At 56.9% G+C, this 11,601-nt stretch overlaps 1 protein-coding gene across 1 annotated transcript; it reads left to right on the forward strand.

Moving 5' to 3' along the window:
* The first annotated feature begins 8,263 nt into the window (after positions 1-8,263).
* LOC310919786 (UPF0500 protein C1orf216) lies at positions 8,264-11,293 on the forward strand. Its single transcript, XM_083879329.1, has 2 exons — positions 8,264-8,275; positions 9,454-11,293. The coding sequence occupies exon 2, from the start codon at positions 9,470-9,472 to the stop codon at positions 10,277-10,279; it is 810 nt and encodes a 269-aa protein (XP_083735455.1). The 5' UTR covers positions 8,264-8,275; positions 9,454-9,469; the 3' UTR covers positions 10,280-11,293.
* The last annotated feature ends 308 nt before the right edge of the window (positions 11,294-11,601 follow it).

Below are 11,601 nucleotides of genomic sequence, written 5' to 3' on the forward strand. Positions count from 1 at the left end.
CCATTCCAACCTGGGATGAACCTGGTGGGATGGGATGGGATGGGATGGGATGGGATGGGATGGGATGGGATGCGATGGGATGCGATGGGATGCGATGGGATGCGATGGGATGCGATGGGATGCGATGGGATGCGATGGGATGCGATGGTGGCTCCTGGGTGAGCTGTGTGCTGGCTGTGCTGGTGCCAGAGTATTTGTGGCCATGAAAGCAGCTTGTTGAGCTCATCCCATCATCACTGGAAGAATTAAGAAGGATCAGAGAAGGTTCTTCCCCCAGAGGGTGCAGAGGGTCTCCCCAGGGAATGGTCACAGCTCCAAGGCTGCCAGAGCTCCAGCAGCATTTGGACAACGCTCAAGGCACTGGGTGGGGTTGTTGGGGTGTTCTGTACAAGGCCAGGAGTTGGACTCAATATCTTTTCCAACTCAGTATATTTCATGATTCTGTTCTGTGCTTAACCAACCTCCTGGCTCCAGGAGTCTCCCTGGTACCCCGTGAGTGAAGTGTGAGCTAAAATTTTATCACTCTAACAAGATTAATTGAACACAGCCAAGAATGGCAAAAGCAAAATTAATTCACCGAGAGCAAGGCAAGGGCTTCCCCTTCCACCAGCAGCAATTTCCATGTAATCGATTAGATGATGTTCCAACTGATATCCCTGTCAGGGAATGTGCCTGCCCTCCCCACACAGGAGCAAATATCCATAACAGCAGCACTCAAAGAGTAAATATGGGAGAATCTCCCCATATTCCCCTAGAAACCCCTGTGAGGTGTGCCCAGGAGGGATTAACACAGCCAGCCAGTGGGAATGGGAGGCTGCATCCCAAAAGGCACTTGGATAGGGATGGAGGTGGGGATGAGGTCAGGAATGAGGCTGGAGATGAGAATAGGATGGAACAGGATAGGAGTGGAGATGAGGATGAGAATAAGGGTGCTTCTGCCAGACACATGCCAGCAGAGATCCCTGTTGAGGAGCAATTCCAAACCACACTGGTCCCATCACAAATCACAGTCCATGGGACATGGCCACCAGCCCCTAGGCACTGGAGTGGTGGCAGAAGAACTCCTTCCACTTGGTGGGAGCTCCCTTCCCCCTGCTGTGTTTGTCCTGTTTGCTCCTAAAGAACAGAAATTAGGATGTTTTCACAGTTCTCAGTTTTTCCTGGTGCCTCATGTGAGCTTTGTGATATAAGAAGTTTAGAAGTCTTTTATGGCACCCTCCTGCCCAATGGGAATTGGAATTGCGAGGCAGGACACACTGGTTAAGTGAAGAAGGTGACTTCCATGGATGGGGTTCCTGGCTCCAGCACAGCCTGAAGGATGACAAGCGCCTCATGCCCTGAGTGCCCCTGTGCTGTGCCCTGCACTGGCAGCACCATATTTCCAGCATCATGGCTGGAGCCTGCAGCACCAGCACCAGCTCTGGTCCCAGCTCTGCCTTCCCGAGCCACTCACATCATCCCAGGATTTTGTTTTCCCTCTGCTTTGGCTCCTGCCTGGATTTTTCAAAGGCTCCGGAGCAGCGAGCGCCCTTCCTCCCCCGGCCGGCGCACATTGTTCGAATTAGTGCCTAAATGAAAGGATATTGTTGGTTCCTGTTGGGAGATAATAACCTCGGTAGCGGAGGGAATTTCACCCATGCAGAGAGAATTTGCTGGGCTGTTCCCGCCAGCAGAGCCCCTCGCCGGGGTCCGTCTCACTGGGACGATGGCTGATGGGAAGGGATCTGCCAGGAAGCCAGGGTTTATCTTGGCATGCTGCTCTAATTGCTGAAAACTCTGCTTTCTGACCTCAAAAAATGTGCCACCGCTCCTCGTCTGGCACAGGGGCACCTGTGGCACAGCACGGCCAGGATCAGCGCTGAGAGCAGCCATGATCCCCGTGGAAAAGTGCTCCTGTTCCCAAATTCTTGTGGGATTTTGGTTTTCCTTCTTCCTTCCCATCCGTCTGCCTTCTCCCATGGCTTAAGGAGACATGAACCCCTTGCCATGCCAAGTGGAAGTGGAAGAAAGAGAAAGGAAAATGTCCCCAGACAATAGAAATCCCAGTATTTCCATTTTTACTAAAGCACGGAGGATTTCAAGCATATGGAAAACATCCTTGTCAGCCCAAAAGGCACCATTTTTCTGTTGTGGGGATGCCAAGTGGCCACCACTACCATCCCCATGTTGGTGTGGAGCTCACAGGGACACAGGGACAAGCACAGTGGCACCTGGATGATGCCAGGGCAGGAGGGGATGGGCAGTGAGACCCCCACCATGGGGACCCTGCTCCTCACAGCCTGTGCTGGCCAGGTGGGCACCAGTGCTGAGCCCACATCCAGCCATCCCACCTGGCTTCAACCTGGACACTCATTTCATTTTACACCCCAAATTTTAATTTTATTTTTTAGCCAGTTGTGCTCTGATTGAATTTTTAACAGATGTTTTGACTTGTTATAGGTGAAGGAAAAAATAACTCAAAGTGTTTCTTGATTAGAGCTCGTTCAAAGTTCTCTAGTGGAGCTGTTTCCACATCAGAAAATCCTGACTGTGTGCAATCAAACATTTAATTTCCATGGACACAATATCAGAGGATTCCTTCAGGTTAGAATCTGTTACAGTTATTAATCAAAGCGGCGCAGCTGAAATGAAACCTTTTATTGAATGTTGTGACAAAGGGATAAATTAAAGCATTTCTGGAATGTATCAGATTTAGGTCCAAGGCTGAAATTTCAAAATCCTGATGTTTTTTCCGTGTTATGAGGTCCAAATGTGGAGCCTTTCTGTGTCAGAGCAAGTGTGCAGCACTTGGAGGGGGTGATGGTCACCGTTCCATCGGCAGGAAGGGAGGGAGGGGACGGTCCCAATTAATGACACCCTTGTCCCTTCCAGGGATGCACCATGAGAATCCTGCAGGAATATTTCTTGGAACAGCCAAGGGACAGTGATAAAATAAAAATAAATATGTGCTTCAATGTGCACTGAGATTTTCATCCCCAAATCTTTTTGCAGAGAGAGAGAGAGGGAGATCCATCCTGCAGCCAGACGGGGTTGGGAGCGTGGCTGGAGCAGATTTGGGGAGCCCAAGGCAGGGACCCGCCCGCGGCTCTGGGAGGTGATGCCGAGGGGTAAAACCACCCAGAGGCACCGGCTGTGGCGAGTTCCCCATCCCTCCCCCTTCCTTTCCATTTCCCAAACAATTTCCTAATCAGACCTTTCTGTCTGGAGTTTATTAGTGATTCACAGGCCAAGAGGAAATGGTGATTTTTTGGGTCCTGGTCTGATGGAAGGGGTGGAGTCGGCAGCAATATTCCGCTTTTGTGGCTCAGCAGCGGATAAACCGCAGAGGAAACGTCAACGGGAGCCAGCCCTGCTCCCCTGGCACAGCCCTGCTCCCTTGGCCGAGAGAAATCCATTTTTTGGGTGGTTTTAGGAAAGCAAAGAGTAAGGAGCGTTCCTCCTCAGAATGAGTGCTTTGGCAAGGGGGTCTCTGTGACAGAGCTGCGTGTCCCCATGTTCTCATCACTGGTGGCTCCAGAGGTAGGGTTACACTTCCACTGGGCTCCCTGGCCTTGCATCCCTTTCCTCCACCTCCTCCTTCTCTCGGTGCTACCCAAAGGCTGATTCTTGGGGCTGGGAGCTGCTGCAGTGAGCAGGCTCTGACCTCCAGCCTGGTGCAAATGGTCTGACCTCCATAGGATTCACAGCTCCTCTGAAATCCAATCTGGCTGCAGATTCCTGGCATTTTTCACCAAATACGGTGCATCTGCCACTGCTTTTGATTCTGATCGAAAAGGAATTCAGGTTTCAAGTAGACATCAGGCAGCAGGACCAGGCAGGAGCTGGGGCTGTGGAGAAGGGAATGGGGTCACCTGGATCCAGCCCCCTCTGCCCCTTCCCCAGCCTTCAAGTGGTGTTTTCCCCAGAAAATCCTGTGAGAAATGCAGGCCATGGGATGCTGCATGTGAGAGCTGGGGCTGAGGATGAGGATGGAGCAAGGCCAGGGATGGGGCCGGGCTGGCAGTGATGTTTCTTCCCTCCAGACCAGCGGCTTTTCCGGCCCCTCTCCAGAGAGGAACGCCAGCACTTGTACAGCCTGGGGTTGCTTTTCTTTTCCTCAGCCTAAAAAAATGACCTACGGATCTAGGAAAATAAGAGCATTGTTTTTAAATTTTGTGAGGCCAAGAGGACAAACCTGTTAAAAGCAGCATCCTCCTCCCCCTCTCTCCATCTGCAGGACCTGCCACTGCTCCCAACACGAGGTTTTCCAGCCCTAACTCTGCAGTCACAGGGCAGTGTGGTGGTCCCAGTGGCTCCTGTTCCCATTGGCAGTGTTGGAGCTGAATCCTCACAGCCCTCAGTCCTTGTGAAGCCCCTCACATCCATGGCCACACTGCCCAGAGACATCACCTATGGCTTTGACCCAAAGCTCAGCCCCAGTTTCAGCTGGCTGTGGGGAGAGCTGCTTCCCCAGCACCCCCTCACTCCCCTCCCCTTGTATTTACCCGAATGTGTTTACAATTACAGGGAATGCCAGGGAAGGCAGAGCGCCGTGGCCAGCGAGTCAGCGTCGGGGCACTGCGGGCTGGAGGTCAGCACACTGTTTACTTTAATTTCTCTGAGAGCTTTTTGGGAGATTTCCCTCCTCCATTATTAAACTCAGATGAGCCGCTGGGGAGGTTAGGTCGCATGTGGTTCAGGGCACTTTTTTCTTTTGTAATTTTTTTTTCTCCTGTATTTGCAGTGTTTCGCCCTTAACTCTTTCGGGACAAGCTGCCCATCTCAGCACTGGGATACCAAGACAAGCCTGTGAGTGGGATGGTGGCTTCTGAATGAGCTGTGACCTGAGCTGGTGTTGGAGTGCTCAAGGCTTGAAGATGCCAGCGTGAACCCATCCAAGCACCTCTGGGAGGTTTAGGTTGGCTAGCAGGAAAAAGTTCCATCTCAAGAAGGTGATGGAGCACTGAACAGGCTTCCCAGGGAATGATCACAGCCCTGAGGCTGCCAGACCTCCAGGAGCATTTGGAAAATGCTCTCAGGGACACGGTGGGATGCTCAGGGTGTTTCTGTGCAGAGGGCATGGGGGCTGCAGGCAGAACCTGAGGAGCAGCAGCACCAGCCCTCGCCTGCTCCTGCACCCCCAGCTCCCGGCAAGGCCAGGCATCCCCAGCCCATATTGCACCGGGTGGGTTTGAACTCCAGTGTCTCCTTCCCAGCAGAGGGGTCGGGACTGGCTGTGGCTGTGACAGGGGTTGATGTCATGCAGGCACAGGGCCAGGTGCCAGGGCTCCTTCTGGGACCAATTTTGTTCTCAGCCCGTGGCACGTTGCAGCGGTTGGCGGGACGCGCGGCAGATGAGAAGCAGACGGCGGCTCCTTCCCTGAGCAGGAGGAGCATAGGGAGTGGGGAGCTGGGCCCTGGGATGGAAGGATGATTTCTAAGGCCAGTGCCACGCTCTCATCTCTGGCACGTCCCCGTGACGGCAGCAGGTCTCTGCTGGTGCAAGGTCACAGAGGCTCCCCCAGCCAGGACAGTGCTGAGGCCAGGGAAGGGCATCCAGACCCCAGGGAATGGCCCTGGTGGAGAAATCTGGTGCCAGTGACTTCTGGAAAAGCTCCAGTGGGTCACCCCAGCACCCTTCTCCCTTCCAAGCCCAGGATCCCCAGCTCCAAAACCCCAGCACATCAAGTCCTGTGCTCAGCCTCCTTAAAATTTTTTTAATTTCCTGGAGGGAGAGCTTTTAATTTATTTCTGGGACAAAGTGGGGGAAGGGGAGGGGAAGATGACTCTGAAGTCCATCACTAAGAACCCTCCACTTCCCTTTCCAACTGTCCCCAAAGGGACCAGCCCAGCCCTCCCTGAGTCCCCACGTCCCCTCTATCCTGTGCCCCAAGCTGGGGTTCCCTGCTCTGGGGTTCCCCACAGTGTCCCCACAGGCAGGTCCTTGCAGTGAGGGACAACTGTGGCTGAGGGGACACTGGCTTGCAGAGGAATGGAACTGTTTTCACAGGAAGCAGCAAATCCTGCTGGTGTCCATCAGACACAGACAATCCCAGGAGCTGGGCTGAACCTGAGCTGCACCAGTGCAAAATCCCATTGACACAGATCCCTAAAACCCCTGCTTTTAGATCCCTCTGTGAACCCAGAACTTCCCTGGCTCCCACCATGGTTGGCACTTGGGGAAGAACCCCAAACCCCCCAAACCAGTGGAGCCAGAGCCAGGGTAGCAGGTTTGCAGCAGGCTCCAGCACATCAGCACCCGCTGGCCTGTGGGGATTCCTGGGGTGGGGACACGCAAAGCTGAGAGAGGAGCAAACCCTGTTCTGCCCTGGAGTCAAACTCCAGTGGCACTCATGGTTTTCTGTGTTGTTGAAATCTGAACTGGACATGGAAAAGGCCTGTTTGGGATGTGCCTCTTTGTAAACTGGGGGAGAAGGTCCCTGAATGGACCAAAATTCCCTCTGTGCTCTCAGTGATGAAAATTTCACTCTGCTTGAGTCCAGGGCACGATGGGAGTGAAGCCCAGAGCAGCACAAAGCAAAGGCTGGGCTGAGCCCATTGTGTGCCCAAACTGCTGTTTCTGTCCTGCCCATTCCCACATGCCTGAGTCAGCTCCTGCCTTTCCTGTGGAACTGGAACGGTTTGTTTCTTTAATCCCAGGTTTCCCCTGGAGCTGCAGCCCAAGTGTCCCAGTTACAGCTCTTGGTCCTGCCCCTCTGACTGCTCCTCTATGGAGCTGTTGAAGCCTTTGGAGCAGCCGGGAGCAGGAGAGGCTGTCAAGGGGCCTGTCAGGCAGAGGAGACATTAAAACAACTTATTTATTGCTCACATATTCCAGAATGACATGGGGGAGCATCTGCTCTCGGCCTTTCTCCCCAACATCCCACCTCCAACAACCCAGAGCTTTCAAAAGGATCTTTGTCCACCCTGAAAGCACCTCCAAACCTCCTTCCTTCCCCTCGGGAAGGGGAGAGGTGCCGAGCCCAGCCCGGGCTGTGGAGCTCTGCTCGTGCCTTGTCTATCCCAGGGCTTGCACAGGATCCCAGGGAAGGACAGATCGGGTGATCCGGGGGGAGATGGGACCGTCCCCGCCCGGGGCAGCTCTGTGTGTGTTTGGGGAGTTTGTGGCTGCCCCCACCGCGGTTCCCAGCCTCACAAAGCCTTTTTATCTCTCGATAAATATATATTTTATTCCCGGTGCTTCATGTGACCCCCCGCGCCGGGCGGGGGCTCGTGGGAACCGCTTGATGTCCCTGAGCTTTTCTTTCCCACTGCGGCCACCCCGGCTCCAGACGAGGGGAATAAAGAACCCACTGAGCACTCGGCTCCATCCCCAGCCCCACGGGGACCTGCTGAGGCTCACGGGACCCGCGGGCCGGTGGGAAGGAGCCAGAGTGTCCCAACCCAACCACCCCTGCCTGTATTGGGGAGCACCCACCCAGCTCCGGGCTGTGCGTGCCGGGGGGCTCCGGCTCCTTCTCCCTGACACGGGTGGGAATTTCCCCCTTTTCTCTAGAGGACAATGGTGGGAGTTTCTCGAGGGATGCTGTGGGTGACCATGGACCCACAGGGATACACACAGTCATGGCAGCCGGGGGCGGGCGGCAGCGGGGGGTATTGGGCAGGAGCGGGCAATCCCGAGAGCCCCGAGCACCCTCGTTCTCCCCGAGCATCTCTGTGCACTCCCAGCATCCCTGTCCCCCCACAACATCCCTGTCCTCCCAGCATCCGTGTTCCCCCCTCCAGCATCCCTGTCCCTCCCAGCATCCCTGTCCCCTCAAACATCCCTGTCCCCCCAAACATCCCTGTCCCACCCAGCATCCCTAACTCCCCCAACATCCCTCTGCCACCAGCACCCCTGTACCCCCCCAACATCCCTGTCTCACTCAGCATCCCTGTCCCCCCCAGCATCCCCCCCCAGCATCCCTGTCCTGCCCAGCATCCCTAACTCCCCAAAACACTCCTGTCCCTCCCAGCATCCCTGTCCCCCAAAACACCCCTGTCACCTCCAGCATCCTTGTACCCCCACAACATCCCTGTCCCTCCCAGCACCCCTCTCCCCCCCAGCATCCTCCCCCCCCCAGCATCCCTGTCCCCCCCCAGCCGCCCGGCCGGCGCCGTCGGAAGTGCTGCCGTGACACCTCCCCACGCGGGGCCGCTTCCGCTCCCGCTCCCACCCGCGGCGGCGGCGGCGGCGCACGGAGCCCGGGCTGGGAGCGGGGCCGGGGCTGGAGCGGGGCTGGAGCGGGGCCGGAGCGGGGCTGGAGCGGGGCCGGAGCGGGGCTGGAGCGGGGCGGTGAGTGCTCGGGGCCGGGCGGGCGGAGGCAGCGGAGCGGCGGCTCCCGGGGGTCGCTGCCCGCCCCGGGCCGGGCTGTGGGTTCGGGGGGGGGCTCTGCGGGAGCAGCGGGACCCCCCGGCGGGGCCGGGGCTGTGCGGGGGCTGTGCGGGGGCTCTGCAGGGCAGGGATGCTCCCCCGGCTCGGCCCCCCTCCCCTGCCCGCGCATCCCCCCGGCCCCGCGCCCGCGGGGGAATCGCTCCTGTGGGCTCTTGCAGCTCCTGTGTGGGTTTTATGGGGGTGTCACCCAGCCCTGGGCCGAGCAGATGTCAGTGCGGGGGCTGCGGGGCGGGGGTCCCGGGGTTCCAGGCTGCTGGCAGCGCCCTGAGCTGGGGAGGGGCTCCTGCATCCTCCCTGCTGCTGTCCGGGGTCAGCCCGGGACACCCCATGGGCTCCTTCCTGCCGTTCCTGTGAGTGTGTCCTTCTAGGACAGGGCTTGGAGGGCGCCTCTCGCTGCCGGTGTCCCTGCAAGGAAGGCTGGGATAACCTTTCCTTTTCTGGGCCAGTCTGTCCCCAGTCCTGCAGAGAAGGAAGGCCACTGGGGTCACCAGTCTGGGCACAGGCAGAGGCCAGTCCCACACCCTGGTGCAGGGCTGATGACAGAGGTTGTGCCCAGGCAGTCTCAGCTGCTGAATGACATTTATTTGCTGTTGGGAAAGCGTCTCCTTCCGAGCACACCTTTACCAGCATGGGATTAATTGCATCTGTCACAGCCCAAATGCTGCCAGCAGCACGTGCAGCTGCGTGCCTGGGCCCCGTGATGCCCTTTGGCATCACCCAGGGGATGCTGCAGGAACAGGGGCTGGGTCTGGAGCTCTCAGGGAGGATTAATGGGATACAAGGTGGATCCTTGAGCTTCTGCATCAGGTGGGAAGATGCCCTTGGATGGGTGGCATCCCTCCCTATGGGAGGGATGAGCTTTAATGTCTCTTCCAACCCAATCCATTCCATGATTCCATGATGTTGCATGGGGAAATGCTGAGAGCAGCAAACACTGACCCCATGATATGTCCAGTACCTTTAAAGAGGTAAATAAATTTAAGAGCATGTTTTTCCCTGCTGTAGCTGCCCTGAGCTCTGTCTGGTTGTGCAAGCCCAGGTGCCCACAGGCGTGTCACAGCTCCATGTCTCTCTTGCAGGCAGGACACGGGCGAGATGTTTGCTATCTGCCCTGCAAACCCCCCCTTCCAGCAGGGCCAGGGGGGCCCAGCGCTGGGCACGGCCCTCCCAGGGGCGGGACATGGGCCGGACTCCAACTCCAACTTCGTGGGAGAGGTGTGTGACAGCAACGAGAACTGGAGCCAGGCAGCACCGGGGTCCCCGCCGGAGGAGGGCTCCAGCCGGAGCGAAAACACCACAAATCCGTCTGATAATCTGCTGTTATTAATGCAGAGACAGATGGTCCAGGGCCGGCTTAGGGACACCGCCCCGGGCCTGGGTGACAAGCACCCTGGGCAGGGGGTGCGCAGCCCCCCCGAGGGGGCCGAGGGCAGCGGGGCAGGGGGACAGAACAGTGCCGAGGAGACAGCCCGGGGATGTGTCAAGCCCCCGAGCTCCCCTGCAGAGGACAACGGCTACGCCAGCAGCTCCCTCAGCATCGACAGCCCCGAGAGCACCTGCAGCACCACCTGGGACCCTCCTGCCTCTGCCCCCCAAGCCAGGAGCCCCCCTGAGGCTGAGCCTGAGCTGGGAACCCTCTTCCCTGTGCTGGCAGAGGCCGTGCAGCACCTCCAGGACAAGGAACGCTTCAAGGAGCAGGAGAAGGAGAAGCACCACATCCAGCTGGTGATGTACCGGCGCCTGGCCCTGCTGCGCTGGATCCACGGCCTGCAGCAGAAAGTTGTGGACCAGCAGAACCGGCTGCAGGAGAGTTTCGACACCATCCTGGATAATCGCAAGGAGCTCATCCGTTGCATGCAGCAGGGCCCAGCCTGCCTCGCTGCCACGGCTGCCCCCGGGCCCTGAGGTGCCACCAGGCCCAGCCCTCACCCTCTGGGTGGTGTGGTGTTGGCTGGTGGCATCTCCAACCTGTGCCAAGCACTCACCGGGCCCCTGGGTGCTCACCCTGCTCTTCCCATCTCTCTCCAACCCAGCCAAGAGTCCCCGAAGTGTTCATCTCCATTATCTCTCTGTGCTGGAATTTGTTTTGTCCTGCACCCAGGTGTGGGGTGGCACTGGGCTGGGTTGTCCTCAGGCTCTTGGGGTTTGCAGAGCCAAAATGACCAGGCTCATGTTTAAACCTAATCTAGTCTATTGCTGAGCCTGGCTTAGTCACACCAGTGCTGGAAGGATGGTGGTGCTGGAGCTGCAGGGCAGTGATTGCCCCAGGGCAGTGAAGCTTCTAAACCTCCCTGGGCAAAGCACTTCCAGCACTTCATCCCCACATCCCACCTGCACTGGTGTGTCCCTGCAGCCCAGCCTTTGGTAAATGCTGCTTGTTGGTGAGAGAGAGGTGTCCTGGGCTGTGAGAGAGAAAAAAAATCATTCTGAAAAGTAATCTCAGAATGGCTGAAAAGTAAATTTAAGTCAAGTGATCCAATACATGTTTTTAATGTCAGTATTAGAGAAAAGTTAATTTAGGCCTGTGTGTGTGTGCACGTCTGTCTGCTGTGGGCAATGCTCTTGCTCAGTGCATGATCCCAAAGCTGCTCATGAACTTGTGGTGTTGGTGTTTATGTTAATTTATCATTTGAGAGCAAAGAGAATTTTTTTTTGAATCTGCATTTTATCCAGCACAAGCTTTACACAGAACCCAAAGAACAATTCTCTTAACTAGAGATGGAAAAGGAGCTGCTGTGTGTGTTTGCTGTGCTTTGCTGTGTATCCATAGGACACATATTCCTTTTAAGTGCTGCTGTGGAGGAGCAGCAGTGGGCAGTGAGGGCTCAGCCAGAGGGGTCTGCACTCCCCTCCTGCCCTGGTTGCCAAGCAAAGCCAAGAACTGATTCCATTTCCCATCTGCAAAGGAGGGTGATGAGGGATTCCAGAGCTGCCATGTTCCTCTCCCAGCCAAACTGCTTCCTGCCATCGGAGGAGCCACTTCACCAGACCCCAGCAAACAGCAGAACTGGCAGCCTGGTCAGATCCTGGCACCCAGCACCCACCAGATGCTCCTGGACTGTGGATAAACAACCAGGACCAAGCCCACCAGTGACCCACAGGCCAGGGGCAGCACCAGCCTCCTCCTGCCCCAGACGGGGCACAGCTGGGCTCTGCTCCCCCTGGGGCTGCTGCCAGGGGGTGAAGTGAGGAGATCCACAAAAATCCTCTTCCAAAAAGGACACTTT

This window comes from Zosterops lateralis, assembly GCF_965231275.1.
Source record: "Zosterops lateralis genome assembly, chromosome: 28".
Lineage (NCBI taxonomy): Eukaryota > Metazoa > Chordata > Aves > Passeriformes > Zosteropidae > Zosterops > Zosterops lateralis.